This window comes from Calonectris borealis, chromosome Z (genome assembly GCF_964195595.1).
Source record: "Calonectris borealis chromosome Z, bCalBor7.hap1.2, whole genome shotgun sequence".
NCBI lineage: Eukaryota > Metazoa > Chordata > Aves > Procellariiformes > Procellariidae > Calonectris > Calonectris borealis.
In genome coordinates this window covers 7719094-7737093 of record NC_134352.1, presented here as the reverse complement: position 1 = coordinate 7737093, position 18000 = coordinate 7719094, and the positions used below count along the sequence as shown (strand labels likewise).

At 38.9% G+C, this 18000-nt stretch overlaps 1 protein-coding gene across 1 annotated transcript in view; it reads left to right on the top strand.

Annotated features, from left to right (window-relative positions):
* Positions 1–18000, top strand: part of RASGRF2 (Ras protein specific guanine nucleotide releasing factor 2) — a 130613-nt gene that overhangs the window by 100467 nt on the left and 12146 nt on the right. Inside the window, exon 19 of the mRNA XM_075138211.1 lies at positions 11615–11727. Coding sequence (XP_074994312.1) covers positions 11615–11727 — 113 coding nt within the window. The remainder of the gene's footprint in view (positions 1–11614; positions 11728–18000) is intronic.

Here is an 18000-nt window from a genome sequence, read left to right as displayed (position 1 = left end):
AAGAATCCTTCATCCAGCCTTGCAAAGCTCTCCGGAAAATATCCAGTTACAACATTATTCCTGATAACATTGTGTGTGAGTACTTTACTGTTGTAATATGTGTTGAAATATATAATGAGCAGGTTGGATTATTCTTTTTGACTGTGAGTGTTCATGCCACAGACAGCTTGGTTCAATTGCTTCGACTGAATGTGTTAAAATGCTTTTGTTTGCATACAGGTATTTATTTATGTGTTGTGAATCATATACGGAAAGAGGCACCAGTCCTTCATGTTGGTCCTTCTATAACCATGACAGGACTGTGGGTCTGATATGTAATCATAAAATTGTGTTGGCAGAGGGCAGGAAAAAAAATCTGAGTAGCTAGTAGAATTTCATAGATGACCATGTCCTTTAAGCTGCCAAGTGAGACAAATGTTGGAAGATTTTGGCATGCATGTAGAAGACTACCAGGAAAATTATTGAAAGAAATAAAGGAGGGAAGGAGAGAAGAGGGATGGAGAGAAAGAAGGAAGGAAGGAAGGCAGGAAGGAAAGAAAGAAGGAGGGAAGGAAAGAGAAAGAGTGAAAGTGCTTTGGAAGCAATGAAAGATTTTTGTTATGCCTTGGATGGATGGTACTTCATGGCAATTATAGACTGCTTTGTTCTTTATGTTAATAATCAAGAACACTTGATCTGAAAAAGGTTTATTGCACAGCTAACTGCAGCAATGTCAAACTGTCCTTTGTCAAAGTCAATTCCCTTTTTTTCCATGTAATAGGTTTAATTTTCATAGAGGTTAAGTTTGCTAGAGAATGAACTCTTTAAAAAATGTGCAAGTTGGAAAATTGGTTATGTTTGAAAAGCTGAACAGCCCAGAAGAGATTAATAAAACCTCTCTTGGTATCATGGGAATGATTAAACATTTTTAGTTATTGGAAACAACCTGTATACACCAAGTTCTCTTTGACTACCTGTTAAATGAAAATCATTGCATGGCAAAATCTTGAGCTGTAATGGGAACGGCAGAAGTCTGTTATTACTGTTCTGTGTTACAGTAGCGTACTGTACATACTTACTGTGTCCCTGCCACAGTTTGTATTAAGTAACTGCTATGGGTTGAGTTGACCCTCTATACTAATTAAAAGATGGTTAATTAATGTGGTTGTGAAAACGTTAGGAGTCATCAGACTTTGGTCTACATTAAGCAACTGTCTACAACTAGTTAGACTGAAGTTTAAGTTTCAGAGCTGACCCTGATTGAGTTGTGATGATTATTGTAAACACAAAGTAACTGTGAAGAGTGCAAGCGTACTCTGTCATTGTAGCAACTTACCAAAAATATACCTTCTGTCCTTAAAAATACAAGTGTTCTCTGTTTCCATTTCAAAACCCATGAGATGCAAAATTATAATATTGTCCTGAATACTTTTGCACCTACTTTTGCGTAATGTTTACAATTAGTATTCTTTTAAAAATGTTAAGAGGACAAAAGTAATGAGTAAAAATTCAACACTGTGTGTTTTCAAAGTGGAATCTATTACCTGCGCTCCGTAGTCACTCACTGCCTTTTATTTTTTCTGTGGCAAGGGTAGCAGATTTTAATTTTCTAGCTCTCTTAATCCAGTACTCCAATATAGCAAATATTTTAAAATGCAAGGGCTTTGGCACAGAAAGTAATGGATGCTACAACAGCAGAACAGCAGCTTTTTGTGTTGTTTACTTGTGAGACTAGGGAGAGAGAAAGGACAGAAGACCTCAGCAAACCAGAAACGACTGACTAGTTTCTGCCAAAAAAATATGGGACAGGACTGCTTTAAGGAAGGCAAGTGAAGAATTACTGTCTGGCCAAACAGTATGAAATGTTGGCAGTAAAGATGTATAGTCCTGGGAGAGCAGTAGCTCAGAGCCTCATTTTACAGTAACAACACAAACTGCAAGCCAGAGAACCCTTAGCCACTAGCGTGGCTGGGTGAAGAAACGCTTGTTAGATTTCCAAAATGACAAAACAATGTAAGTATTAAAATTCCATGAGATCAACAGACCTGCCAAAACTTTATTACATTTTAAGATATTTGCATCATTCTCTGGCCACTTAATCATTTGAGACATCCTTCACCTTCATCAGCAGTCAAGGGCAGGTTTTATTCTCTTTAAAAAAAAAAAAAGTTGAATAAAATAAGTTGATATTCGCAAAGATAAACGTGCAATTCCGTATGCTTTGCTGATACTGTTTTCTCTCCACTTGGCTTTGAATTTGCTTTTGCTGCAAAAACTCCTGACACTAAATAGGCAATTTCTGTCCTCTGTGGGAGAAGCTTCTCCCACTGTCTGGTAGACTGTTTTCCTTGTGATGTGCCTGAGATCCTTGTGGTCATTGCTAGCCTGCGCCACTGCAAAAGGGGACCTGCTGTGCAGATTTTTTCCTGCCAAAATGCCATCTCCTTATTACGAGATGTAAAGAGAAGCAAAGGCATTAGATGGGTAAACTGTGTGTTTCAGTTCTCTTTTTAGGGTGCGAGATGCTACTACAGACATGCTTAGTGTTGCAGCATGTGAGCAACTCTGCAGCATAACTAGCTCTGTTCTGGCACTCTCTGATCCACCAGTGCCAGTCAATTCTCTACAAGTTATTTGTCTGCCCTAGTAATTGTACTGATTTATTGTGTTCTAGTACCCAGAGCACATGAGGTGCTGCACAGTCACGCAGGAGTGTGAGGGCTGTGTTCAGAAATGTGTGCAATGTAACGTACAACCATCTGTTAAAAAATGCTCTTACATATATCATCCCACTTAGTTATTCCCTGCCCTCCATCCCTCCCTCTGGATCCCTTTGGCTTGCTTTAGTGTGCTGCTCTCAAGCGTATAATAGCATGGGTCAGGGTTAGTGCATGAACCAAGGGATAGAGGAATTATCCAAACAAATGGTTCAAAGCCTTGTGTTTCCTCACTTTTCTCTAGCAAATCCTTGGCCAGGGCTTGGAGGGTCTTTCCTCTGCTGGGCTATGGAATGAATTAGCTTTCTACAGTATCTTGCAACTGTGTCAAAACCACAGTTGTGGATGCTTCAGGGTTGTTTTTTGTTTAAAGCACGTCTTTTTTAAAATTTATCTGAGTATGGACCGTATTTAACATGTAAACCTGTCTGTGGCCAGGAAACAGAATAATAAAAATTAACAGTTCAACCTATTCAGTGAGGATGTGCTTTCATAAAGCGGTTTTGTTACCTTGAAATCATACTAAACAATGCTTAGAAAAAGGATTCATTATTTTTAAAACTTGGGTAATACACTGTAGGAGCCTCACTTCCAAGTAAATATATAGTGATAATGCCAGATCTGCAGCCCTTTCAGGAGGACAGAAGGAACTAATTAATGTCTGCAGGAGCTCCCAAGGCACAGATAGAAATTTGGAAAAAAACATTCTCGCATAATGTGATACATACTTTTTGGTTTTACTACATGAGCAAGAGGAATTAAACCTGTATTGCTCATCAGCCAAAACCAGCACAGCCTGAAAGATGGCTCGTTTAGGTTTTCCAGGTTTTTTTATTTACATTTTTGTTCTTTTCATTCCCTATCGCTCCTCTTTTTTCCCCTACCTTCTCTGTCTTTTTCATTCAGCCACCTACAACCCAAAAAGCTTTCTTTTTGCCCAAAATAAGAGCAGAATGTTCATGTTTACATTTCATTTTTAAAATGTAACTGAGAGGAACAGCGTAGGATTCTCCTGTTATAAACAATGAAAACACAAATGACGAGGCAGAGAGTCATTGTGAAGACAACAGCGTTGATGGGAACGTAAAGGGCTCCCGAGGATAAAACTCCCACTGACTCCTGTAGAGATTGAAAAATAGGAAGGGAAAAGGAGGCCAAGAGGAGAAAGTCCTTGTATGATTTTCATTGTCCTAGTGAGGCCTTGCGGCCTCATTTTCCTTGTTTAACAATACTTGCATGTCTTTTATCTAAACACTTCATGTTACAAAATCAAGTTTTTCCTGCTTCTGTGGCAAGCAGATTGACATGGAGCTTGTCCAAGGAGAAAGCTTTCGCATCTGCTGATGAAGAAAGAGAGGATGGCTTCTCCAGACTTCCCAGTTTTGAATGACAGCTGGGTGCTTGTCCAGTTGGCTTCTTTGAAGATCTCAGCTGGAATGAATTGGCAAATCTTAACTCTCTTAGAAACTAGATGGCTGCCAGACAGTGTCAGTGAGTTATGAAGTTACCACAAGATCTGGGGAGAAGATCAAGGCTTGAATTTTGAGAGTATAGGTCATGATCTTGTGCCTGATGCCTGTCTTGCTCCAGCTGTGAAATAATCTACTGCAAGTCATTTTCTTGCTCATACCAATAAAGATATGTTGGGTTTTCAACAGAAGGTTTTGCAGATGTAGTTATTGATAGCACTTAGGGATTATGGAGGACACCTGTACACAGAGAATTGTCAAGCAAAGAGGATTTCAGTTAGTTAAAAATAGTTGTCGTGCACATGAATTGGCGAATTCCATTTTGTACATTGGAATGAAAAATAAGATAAAAATTCCTTCATACGAGCCCCAGTTGGCTCGTGTTTAAAGGCATGAAGTAATGAATATGATGCCTGGCAAAGTTATAGTAAGTTTATCGTAGAAATGTGAACAAATTACACTTAAGCCACGCTTATTGTACGATAGCAAGATGTGCTGTATTTTAACTACATTTCAAATAAACCCCTAGGATCCGTGGCCTCTGCCTTATAACAGCAAAGAAATTTCTGGGGTTCTTTCTGAAATAAACAGATGTCATGGTACAAATTGTGAACCGAAGAAACAGAGAGGTTGCCCCAGAGAGAGGCAGAGCAAGGGAACCCTGAGTGAGCCTTCAGGCATGCTGTTGGTCACTTAGTGAAGAAATCCAGTTTGCATAAACTTATGCCCTTTGCAGAATACAGTTATGCATTGAATAGTAATGCACTTAATTGTTGCTATGCTCTGTCCAAACGTCGCAGAAGCGTAAGGGTTTGCTATACCATGACCCTTCAGGGAACGTGACTCAACCCCAGAACGGTAGCCAAGCCTGCCGTCAGTCAAACTAATTAGCGGTACTCTGCACCCACTTCTGCTGGAGCCTGACAGGTCCTTCTTCACCGAGGTCTTTCTGCAAAGCTCTTGAACATATTACATCCCAGGACTTAGAGGCAGGGTTGTCACATTTCTTATCTGTCCTGAACACTTTAATCTGACAATACATAATGGCTAGATTCTTCTTTCACGGTTTCTTTGTACTACAGGGTTACATAGTGCTTGGATGAGGAGAGGTTTGTATTGTATGTGCTGAGAATTACTCAGTCATGCTATGAACATAGCTTGTACTTTTAACCTGATTATATTCCATCAGGAGTGACAGGCTAATGCTGATACTGTAGAATCAGGGCTGGCACTCTTCCCCAAATGATGACTGTCTCTTTGCACTTGAAACTAACTGGAAGACAAAGCTGTTGTCCTTTGCTTGCTTCTTGAAGTAAGCCAGACTTACTTCACGTTCAGGGATAAATTTTCCTGATAGCCAGTTATAATATCTTGTATCTCTGCCTTCCATGTGTGTAAATGTTTTGCTGCAGGTGAATTTATAAACATCTCCCTCAGCACAATTGCATGTGATAGCTGAAGTGTGCTTTTATGTTGGAAAATGAAATGTAGTTTTAGAGGACTGCAGCACTGGGCTAACCCTGGTTAACTGTAATAGAGTTTGATCTGCTGTGTAGAAGATGAAGAGTCACTCCACTGATGCCACTGAAATAATTATCTGTTTATACTTTGGCATGAGAGCAGATATAATAAAATTGTAGGGCAAAACCCATCTATTAAAAATATTCCAAATTCCCTGTAAACAGTCCTTCAGTAGATCTCTCTGCCCTCCTGAATATCTCCAATTCTGGGCTCCCAGCAGGGTTTTATCATTAGCCTGTCACTTTGAAGTAATCAATTATAGCCAGTAGCAATGCTAGTCTTTCTCAGTGTCTGTGCCCATCTGCTATTTTCAGTTTGCTGCTGCAGTTGGGGACAAAAGACAATGAGTCTGCACACAGTATCTCCACTTCATATGGGTATTCATAGAGACATCCAAAACCTGACTCTAGCTTTACATGCAGGTTACATGCAGCTTTACATGCCCTTTCGCGTCTGACATTTGTAATCCTTCATTAGATTTTTTCTTCTCACTTCACTAATTTAACTCTTCTTTCCTCTCCCTCAGAGCATTTTCTCTTCCAGGTGCCTCTTAAAACTTTCATATCTCCAGCTGTTATGCCAAAGTCCCACCAATTTCTGTCTTTGCCTGACATTTGTTCTTACTTGGTGCCTCTCTGGTTACTTCACCTTCCGTTTTAGGAATGTGACTACTACTTGTTCTTTCCCCGTGTTTCTCTTTTCTGCTTACCCTTGTTTCCATCTAACGCATCCCTCTTCAGCTTCTCTTATTTGTGGTTTATGGATTGAAAAATTCTCACTAACAAGATGAAGAGAAGTGGCTAGGAAAAGATTTCCGTGCATTGAGTCTTCTTGCTTGTAGTGATAATATCAGCTACACCTGGGAGCGTCTGTGGAAAGACCATGGGCTGTGCGTGCCAGGGCTGGGAAGCTGAATTGGGAGCAGTCAGCTCCCTTCATTCCCTGCTTGAAAAAAGGCTTCCAGCCTGGGAGGCACTCTCGGTCAGCTGGCTAGAGCCGTCCCCCCGTCTGTGGCGAGCCCTGCCAGCTTGGGGTGTGATACTGGGGTGGGTGGCACGTTCCACCGATGCTGGCCAAGCAGCTGGAGAACTTCCCATTCCCGGGTCTCCTCAGAGCATAATACTACCTAACAGAAAATTAGAATTAAAAAGAGAGAGAAACTAATAAAATGAGTCCAAATACATTCAGCAAAGACTGTCATGAGGGAGTAGTGCTTCATTTATCCTGACAACTCATACTCGTCCTCCTCCCCTTCACATGGAAACCACAGGGTGACGAAGCCAGCTGCCAGTTGGCTTTTTTGCCTTGTAAGCAGGTGCCTGAGGAGTTGAACAGTTGGCTCTGGTTTCAGCGCTGAACTTAGGTGAGATTATATTTACATGAAGCGTGTAGGGTTGTGTTGAAGTTGGATGATGCAACTCTGTGAAAGGGTTCTCTCTAGAATTTCTTTGTGGTTTCTCCATGCACAATTCCTTCCCCGCTCTCCTCCTGTCCCTTCCTTCCCTCCCTCCCGTGTTTTCTGTAGTCCTTATCACTGATGTACACAAATACAAATTAGGTTTCATTTGTCTGGGTTATTCAATGTTTCCTCACATTGTTTAAATGAAAAATGTTTCCTCTCTCTTAGGAAAATTTAAAGAAAGAGGGGAGGAAAAGCTTTTAGGGTTTCACTGAGCCCATGTCAAAACTTGAAAATTATATTCTCTGCATAAACCACCGATAGTAAATCTACATATTTCTAGTTGTACCTCACCAGCATAGCTAAGTTTTCTTTTTCTTGCTTTCTTCTGCCTCTGCTGTAGTCTCTTTTCTTCTGGCCAGTGATTCCAAATCCATCATCCCCCCTTTTTTTTTTTCTTTTTTTTTTCTTTTTTTTTTCTTTTTTTTTTCCCTTTTTTTCCTCCCCCCTTTTTTTTTTCTGCTCAGCAGGAATAGGTTGCTTCTGAAGCACTTCTCATACTGCAACACAGCTTTCCTAGCTCCTTCTGGCAAGGGAATGTGCTTGCACTTTATAAAAACTGTCTAATCCTGTGCATGATAGAGATCAACAGGCTGGTTATGAGTCTACTTAAAATGTAATCATGCTGACTTTGGCGCTCTGTAGTTACAAAGGAGGCTTTTGCTTTCATAGTGCAGGTGGGTGACAGCAAAATTAATACACTTCTCTCTGTTGCTGCAGTCTTCTACTGTTGGAAACTTCATTAAGTGGTGTTGAACATGGTGCATAGTGCTTTTGATTGGTTGGGAACTTCATACATTCTATTCTTATCCTAGGTGACTCCAGGGCAGACCTCCTACTTAACTCATCAGCTGTCATTTTTTCTATATCTGCACATTTCATAAGTGGTTTTGCAGTATAAATATTAAATAAATATGGAAGAAATATCTTCCAGTAATGGACTTAAAAATAAAAGTTTAAATTTTGCTTGGAAATCTTAGTTAATTTCTCTGCTTAAGTCAAATGAAAATCTGAATAAGACCCACAAATCTTTAGGCTATTATGGACTCTAAAATATATTAGAGGTATGTACCTTCTCAGAAGGATTAGACCACTATCAAATTTAAATGTGCCTGCTGGAAGATTGAATGGTTCTTGTCTGACCAACTGCATTCCTTCTGTGATACATAAATTTCAACTAAAAGTCTCTTTGCACATTGCGATAGTCTAACACATGCAGCAATTTAAATGTAAGCCAGTATAGCGGGTTTACTCAGGTTTTCCAGCCTTCACTGCTGAGGATGGTGGCAGGGTCTTGTTGCGAGTCCTTCCAATGGCTGGAAGAAATAGTGAAACATATTAACAGGTGACACAACAGATAAAAATGTCATGAAAGTGGTCTAAAATTATATAGAGAGATGTGATATACATGTATACAATATATCTAGACCTATATATAGTTACATATAGATCTATATGTGCCTATACTATAAATAGATATAATATAATATGTAATATATAACGCCCACAATACAGATAGATATAATTTTGGTTGCTAAGTATTTTGGTGTTTGTATAATTCTCATGTGTAATTCTCATATTTTGTTTCTATAATTCTCATGTTAACCTTTCTACATAGAGTTAAGTATATGCACATGTTTAAGTGGAATGATTTCCCTAGATTTTTTATATATTGCTCATCACACTGGAATCTCAGTACCCCCTAGATCATGAACTTCAATGGAAAAATAGATTAGCTCTCCAGTTTTCTTCTGAAACCCACCTTTTTTCATCTTTTTTCTCCTCACGTTATAAGCAGCAGCTGGCACATCGCTATAAAAAAGAATACCTCCCGGCACAAAAAAGAGATTTTGGGCAGTAAGAAATTGCATGGACATAGGGCCAGGTCTGTCCTCTGGGAAGGCTGTGCTGTGAAGTGACATCTTCTAGTTGTGGTCAGGCTGGCGTACCGGTGTGACAGCAGCTGGGACTGGAGGAGTCACACAAACCAATGCATCCTCTGTCTATAATCCCTATCAGTCCCTATCATCCACGATAGTTTGGGCTGGTTATGCTGATAAAGGGTCTAGGACTTCTCATTTTTCTGAGGTTAAAGTGGATTCTTCCACCATGAAGTTTCTTCTAAAGCCAGTGTGATTGAAGTGGAAGATAGCCCTAACCCTAGGAACCAAGTGTTCATATAGCTTGCCAACAGTATGAGTTTTTCCAGCGATTCCAGGACTACTATCTTGTGGAGATAACTCAACAAACATGTTTTGCTGTTAACATACAATGTAATAATTCTCATTACTTATAAGATTGTAAAGCTTGTAAACATGCAAAACTGAAAGTGCTTTGTTTTTGCTGAGTCTGATATTCATAGGTGAGGCTTCCCCATCCTGATCCATGAATTAAATAACTTTTAAAATATAGCCTTTTTTTGTGATAAATTTAGTAGCAATAAAGCAAGACTTCTTGAGAAAAAATATCCTGTAATGAAAATAATCAACCAATTATGATTTGAAAACATACTTGGAGATACAATCCTGATCACGTTGTTGATATCTGCCCATTTTCAGTGGCTGGTGAAGAATTTTACCCAACGTGCTAAATGAGGATGTTAGGTTTGTCAGCTCTTGGATACCTTCTCTGTTTGATGATATTTTTGTAGCATGACTAGCAAAGATACCCAGCTTCTTTTATAGAGTGGCCACCATCAAACTATAGGACAGACAATACTATTATTAATTACGCTGGTTGCTTAAGCTTGTGCAGATTCAAGGTTTCTGCTTTACCTAATTTTTGATAGTTTCATATTCCAAATGGTTTTCTTTTAAAAATCACTGGAGCGAATAGTACTTTCATGTAGTTTAGTTACATTCCTCATGCTTTCACTGGTTAGTCACATTTCCATACCCTAAATAAAAAAATAAAAATCTCTGTCTTTTTTTTGCAAACAGGCTAAAACAGTTGCTAAAGGAGGCATTTTGGACAATGGCTACAGAAAACTTATTTTATAAAACAAACAAAATGCAGTACCTGGAACTATTTTTTTGCTAGTTTTTCAGGCATATGTAACCCACTACTGCACAGCTTCCTGTTCTCCAACATCCTCTAATATGGACAAGCATCACAAAAAACTAAGACACGGATCCTAGTTGGTTTCAAAATATGAATTAGCTCTGGCCAAGTTGAGAAGACTTTTGAAGGGTAAAAAGGGATGCTTGTAACAGGAGGGAAATGCCCAAGGCATTGCTGGCGGGTGACAGCAGGGTATTTCTGAGTGCTCATGTTTTGAGCAATAAGCTTTCTCAAAAAAGTGCTATAAGCATGGCTGTGACATCACTTTCTTTAATGACCATGCATCATCCTCCTTGTCTTAAGTATTTCATCCCTTCTCCAAACTAAGCATCACCTTCTTTCGTGGCTTTGGGTGCTCTCTGATGCTCCCGCATCCCCTCAAGTGAAACACATGGTGTGGGGACATGTGTCTTCACCAGGGACGGTTCTCCTCAGAGACACCTATCTCCAGAAGTCCTGTCAGTTTAGGAGCCTGTCGCAACAGAAAGGGTTGTAGCTGATTCTTTGGGAAAATTAACATTTCCCAGTTTCAATAACTTTGTGGCTTCATTCCCATGGAAACAAGCAGGGGCTTGCCACAAACATGGTCTTGCTTGCAAGTAACTGTGGGTTATCAAGGAAGTTCTACGATGCACTAGATGACTGAAGGTTTTGGGTTTAGTTTCCTTACCGAAATGCTAGCTTTGAGCTCAATAAAAGCATTTTTGCAGTCTACTCCTGTAAGTTCCCACCTTAAAGTTCATACGTTGTTCTATTCTTTGGTTTTCTCCAATATCAGAGATCAACAGAAATGGTTGTTGGGTTTTCCTGTGTCAGGTATCAGTCTGCCTCAGAAATAATTAAAATGCTGAAGCTCTTATGTGCAGTGCCAGAGAACTAGTCTGATTTATCAAGCTTATTAGGTTGAGTACTCCACTATGTGGAACAAAAAAGCAGACCTTTCCAAAAGGGTGAGTATGAGATAAGAAATACCAGAGTGGGAGGCAGATAAACAGAGAAACTTGAGAAAACAGTGAAAAAAACCCAGCGTCCAACCTCGCTAGGCAGTGGTCTCGGTATTGCAATTAAAGTGTTTTTCCACTTTTATAGTCATCACAAAAGAAGAGAGGATAAGGCATTTTGTGGGTATTGGTGAGACGTAGTTCTTACTTCAGAAGAGAAAGGTTAAGTGATCTGCCCATTTCCACACAGAAGATAAAGGTCAGAAAAGGAGATAAATTACAGCCTTTCGGGCTCCCACTTTTGTAGCCTGTTCAACAGCTACAACAGCTTTCCAAGTTTTCTAAATATTTTCAAACCTAATAGCAAAAAAAAAAAAAAAAAAAGGCAAAACTCACAAAAGTATATCCTTTCAATTATTTGATCAACGTTGTTAAAACAAAAGGAAGTAAAATTGTTTTCCTTTGTAGGATTTTGAGCTGAACAACGAGCTGAAAATGAATGTGTTAAATTTGCTGGAAGAAGTTTTGAGAGACCCTGACCTTCTGCCACAAGAAAGGAAAGCTACTGCAAATATACTAAGGTAAATACGTTTCTAATAATTTAGTGTGTTAACTGTAGCATATGAAATAGTTAGGGGATCGTGTATCGTAAAATTCACAGGGTTTGGTTTTTCTCCAGAGTATTTAATTTTGAAGGATTACTAAGGGGTTTATTAGCTATAAAATGGAGTGTGTTTTAATTCTCATTCATAAAAATACCTGTATTAGAAAATTTTGCTGCAGAACAGCTGGCAGCCGTGCGTTCAGTCTTTAAGCAGCAGTGAAAAATGCTGCCCAGTAAAGCAACAAGACCACTCACTATAATACCTTGAGCAACTCCTATCTTAATAACAAACCACCCACTCTGCTAAGCTCACCAGAGGCTGATAATAGGTTAACGTGTCATAATATCCTAACAAGACCATGGTTGCACCTTCCTTTGTGTTGACAGCACATCCAAAGTTCTTTGGGTAGCTTACAGAGAGGAATTCTTGTTTAGTTAGTGTCATGAAATAAAAGACCTTTAAGCTTCTGCATAACCAGGACTATTTAAGTTAGGGTTAGAACACCTTATTTTGTCACTTAGGGTTGGTATTACAGAGTTCAGTGTCTAGTCATGCCAGGGAGACAAATCTTTATGAGCAGTTACCAGTGAAAATAATTTTGTCTACTAAGTGTGAATATTCTATAGTAACTGATTTCATGTAAATTGTTCTACATTACTAAGAAGCAGTAAACATTTAAAGACTAAGCAGTTGTTAAAATAAGATACAATGAAAAAAACCACAGATAAATCTATGACATGCTTTGTTAGTATTTTTGTAAGTATTCTGCTGGAAAGCCAATAAGGGTGCAATAAATGCAGTGTGTCTGAATTTTCTAAGATCATTTGACAAGTTTCCCATCAGATACTTATGTGAAAAAGAATGTCAGAAGAATGAGGGGAAAGTTGTTCACCTGGAGGGAAAAAAGTCAAATAAAGGATAAGAAACAAAGATAAGTTCTTAATGAAACCACTTCATGTCAATGGGATCCTACTTAATTTTTACATAAGTAAAAATAAACTTCCTTTTAAATTATACTGCATGTACTGTTATTCAAAGTAAAAATAGTAAATTTGTTTCATGTATTTCCTTGGAAGAAACAGCAAGCAAGAAGAGCAAAAAGGATTAGGATAATGGGGTTTAATAATATATGTGACAGCAAAGGTTCTGTCAGATTGCTCACAGCAGGAAAAAATACCTTAAGACCTTTAGCTTCTTAAGAAAATGTGAGAAAATAAACCTGGATTGGCTGTTCCTGGCAGAGTAATAGAATAGATTTATAGGCCTTTAACGTATAAATTTGTTAGTAATTTCCAGTATTCAGTTTCCAATTAGCCAGTTTCCATTAGCTGTTGCATCAAAAAATGGGACCTTGGTGTAAACTGTGAGTTGCCCCCATTTGCATCCTTTTACTGCTGTTCTGTGAAACGGTAGGTATTGTTTGTCCTCTCTTTCCTTCCAGCACTTACTACTTTAGTATTTGAGCACACTGTATATGTAACTGAGCACAGTGTATATTTCTTTCACAAAAAAGAAAAAAAAAGTTAAATTCTGTAAGAAGTGAAAATTTTGAAAAAGTTAAATTTTCAAAAACTGAGAAATGGGGAAAAGAAAAAGCAAAAGGAAGGAGTAGTGAAATAAAACAATACTCAAATATAAAATTCTAGTAAAAATGGAAAAAAATGTATGCACATAACTGGAACTAAAAGTTAATTAAAAATTAACTCATTTGAAATATTTTGTAGAAACAGATTGCATTTTTTAAAATCCTTCTTTCATAGTCATTATCCTCACAGTATTTCTGGAAAGTATTATGGCATTTTACAAGCAGGCAAGTAAAGCATGAATAAAATGACCTAGCCAAGTTCCCAGTGGGAGTTTCTGTTGGAAACAGGTAAAGAATGAAGATTTCCTGAGATATGGTCCTCAGCCAAGCCACCTTTCATCAGGGTTGCAGCTATATACCCTAATCCTGCCAGATTTTTCAAACGACATAGTTTGACTATAGTTTTGGACATACAGAATCATAACTACTTGGTTACATCCCACAAACTAGCACTGGAAAAAGAGTCATTGGTGGCTCGGCGTGCAGGACTAGTCCTTTTGTCTGAATGTTGCATGGATATCCCACTTTCCTTCGAAATGAGGCATGAAATTGAAGCCATGGCTACTATTGGTTATCAAAAATCCGTTACTGCTTTTCAAATGGCAATGCTGCTAACATATATGCATGCTGGACAATGTGTATGTTGAATATTTCAATACTAATTTAATTTCAATACTCTTTCAACACTAAGTCCAATAAGCATCAGTGACACAGTATTGCTGTCCCAAGAGTCCAGAAAACCGCTATGTTCCGTTTTCTGTGGCAACCATATTTCAGTAGCAGCTGAAATGACTCCTATGTCCTATCCACGTGTTTATGATGTACAGAAACTGCCCATAAACTTTCAAATAGAAGTTGTTGCATAAGTAAACTTTCAGATAAAGGCTGTTGCATGAACATAACTTTCATAATTTAAACTGTAGTTAAGCTGCAGTCAACAGGACATCAGAATATAGTCTCCAAGTTAAAAATGTTATCACATAAAACAAACTGTCCCAAAGTCTTAACACTGAGCAAAACTGTGATCTGAAGCCTTTGGGCTTGTTCTCCAGCCACACAGGAGGCAGTTCTTTGCCAGGCATGTCAAATTCGTTAACAGTTAGCTGGTAAGGAGAAATTAATTCTTCAGGAATGGGAACTGCTTCAGTAACCTTGTGAGAAAGAGTGTATCGAGCAATTCTGATTTTGGACAAAAAAATCATTCAGCTGGGATGAAATGTGTCATATATCTCATCCTTTTGCTAAAAGGAGGAGCTCTGGTTCTTAAATCACCTCAGGAAAATGGGTTGTCTGGTAATTAAGAGTAGTTTCCAAGCTTTCAAAAAGCACTGTAATTACTCCCAAAGATACATTCTCAGCAAGGCTATATAGTTAACGGAAAAGAGGAAATTACAGGATTTAAGAAGTAATCTGCAGTTGAATGGAGTTGTTTGTGTGTAACCGTAGATCTGTGGTAATGACACAGGGGTGCGCCTTCCTTTACTTTTCCACAAGCCTTCATTTTTATTGCATATTAGGAATATTTATAAGCTTTAAAAAAACTGATCAAGTTGCTAGTCTTAAGCAGTGACCTGCTGTCCCATGGAGACTGTGAACGTACACTTCTGGCTGCCTCAGGAACCGTCTCAGCTATTGCGGCAGAAAGCAGAAGTCCCTCTGGTCCTGCTTGTTAGTGGATTCAGAGGTGGAACCAACTCCAGACTGTTCTTTGAAAACTTAACTTTTTAATAATTCAGAATATAAACCTGGGGAATAGTTTCTATCAGGAGGGTTTAGCTTTTCTGGCAGGTTGAAAAGGTCCTTGCTCAATTCTGGAACTGTTTCATGAAGAATGAGAAACCAACAGAAGCAGAAGAGACAATATCTGCATGCCTGCATCCTATCTGACAATACAATTGCATGAACTCAGTTGGCAACCAGGTTTCTAGTGCCAGAAGAACAAAGGTTTTTCTGTATTTGCACTAAAAACAAAGATACTGCTTCTGGTGAAAAAGAGGACATGGTGACACAGAAATGATTCTTTCCCTGACATTCTTGCCTGATGCCTCCCGTGGTGCCATGGCTGGTTGTGGAAGTAGGTCAAAGCAAACATTGAACATGCTCTTCCCTAAACTGAAAGAATTCTCTCTATTACTTGTCTCTGAAGATTACTATTTATTGTAGTAGGGACAACCAAGACTGTGTTCCTCTTGGCCAAGAACTGCTAAGCTTTAAACAAACACTCCCATACTGCACCAAGACGTTGTGGAGAGGCACCATGTTCTACACCAGTGTATCTCTCATATCATTGTTTTCTTTTTTTCTGCATCAGATTGCAAATTTGCTATCATTTGCCAACATGGCAGATTACGGTCAATCTTCTGAATGTTAAGAGAAGGCCTGTAATAGAATAAAATTATTTCTTAAGTTCCTTGAGCTGTCCATAGGTTATAAGGACAGGGTGAAGGGAAAGGGATTTCCTCTCTGCATTGACTTATTAAAAATTCTTTGGTAGGGCCCACAAAACAAACTGTAGATAGTTAATTTAGCACTGCTTCCAAGGTAGCTGCCTGTCACGAGAGAGATTCTGTCCACCAAAATTGTCTAAAGTTAGACTGTTCCTCCAGAGATCATAGAAGACACCTTGCTTTCTCAGGCAATTACAGAACACAGGCAGTGACTTGCAGAGGATGTGAATCCCACCCTGGATGTCCTAAAGCTATCTAGAGTCTTTCTTGTTGTAGAAATGTGCTTCCAGGTATTGTGTTCCTCTTTTGGTTCACATACCAATGTCTAGTTTGGAGAAATGCTGCTCAGTCCATCACCGCCACATACCCACCTCCTTGGAAAGATGTTATCTTTTTGGTTTTCTTCTAGGTAGAGAAGAATCATCCAATACTACTTAGGGGAGGAACATAAATTACCCACCTAGAAGTGAAAAGCTTTTTTATTGTTACTAGAAATCGATTTGTTTGAAGATTTTTGACAGCATATTTTTTATGTGAAAGCACAGATTTGTCATAACTGGAAGTTTTGATGAAACTTTCATTCAAAAGGCTTCTCTGGGACAGGATGAAAATGGCAAGGAGGGCTGAGCCAGTTGACATGCCCCTCGTGAAAATAGTCATTCACCCAATTGCTAGGTGAGTGTCATAAAATAGGCTTTTTAGTTGTTCTGAAGAGGTGCTTTCTGCAGGCTTTTATATCTAAAAGGCCTTGGCATATCAAAGGTCTGGTTTGCCAGTCAACCCTCGCTGTAGGTCTTGGCTTCCCCGCATTTCAGTTTTCGTAGTCTACTCTCGACACTGAAAAGTAGAGGAATTCAGAGTGAGGTTAGGAAAAGCATTTCTTATCATAAATGTAATGTTCAAACACTCGTGAAAGAAAGTTCATGCTTTCTGAGCCTACGTATGGGTATATTCCATGGACTGTCTCCTTGAAGGACATTGGGTACAAATGTCTCTTTTTACAAGCTGACCCAGCCTTTGAGTGTATGTGCACATACGTGTCCTGGGAAAATCAGTCCCTTCGTTAGCAGAGATTAGAGGAGGAGGAAAGGTTGGTTTATATTCCAAAGATATTATGGTCAGCTCTGGGAAAGACTCTGTGTAGAATATGAACGGCAAGGAAAGTGTTTATGAGAGATACTGAGCTTCATGCCTTCTTGAGTCATCAAACAGAACAGCTGGTATTTCTTGCGTGATGAGATTTTTGTTGAATGGACTGACAGGATTTCTCTGCAGGGTAGAAAAGCTTCTTTTTCTTTTTATTCGATATGCGTTCTGAAAGCTAGGCAAACCTACTGAAGTATGTTTTGCTTGAGATTTTATCAGCCTTATTTACTAACCCCTGAAATCTAGGTAAAATTTCATGGATGGTAAAGCAGGAAGGTGTAAAGTTCACACTGAACAGCAGTGAATAACTTTGATAAATAGTCCGATCTGGAGAAAAAAAAGGGTGGTTCAAGAAACAATTCCTCCTTCTTCTTCCTCAGAATAAACGTAAATGAAATCCAGGGATATGCAGAGGTCAAAATTTGATGGATGACCAATTTTCTGCCTTTTATGATCTCACCAGACAATACATCTCAGGCTCTATAACTGACACCAGCTTCTAAAATATTTTTAAAATATTTTATGCACCGTAAAGGAATGAGGAGACAGATGTTAATGTTTTCCGCTAGAAAATTATTTGAATATTTGGCCTGGTCAAGCATGAAGAATAGTTTAAGTGAGAGGGAGGTCTAATCTTAGCTGCTGACTCTAAGAATTAGAAAGTTATTTCTTACCTATTTACTTCCTTCATTTGTAAGGATAACGATGGAGGTATAACCCCATTCAGTCCTCCCTGAGAGGGATACTGTTAAACAGCCCGGCAGAATCTCTCCTTACCTTTGCTATCTGTCATAACCTTTTTCACATGGACCTGTGCGTCTTACCCAGCTTCCAGGAGGCTCTCCAAGGAGTGCAATGGGAACTGATCAGCTCAACATATCTTCCTAGACCTCTGTTGAAACTAGGTATCCCAAAGCTGACAGCAGTGCAGACTGAAGTGGAAGCTGATATTGATGCTATCAAAAATGAGCTTTATCTAGTCTGGAGATGTGTTGCCCTCTGCAGATTTAAACGTAGAGCATTTATGGATAAAAGGAGAATTTTTTTCATGAGACCATTGTGTTAGAGAAA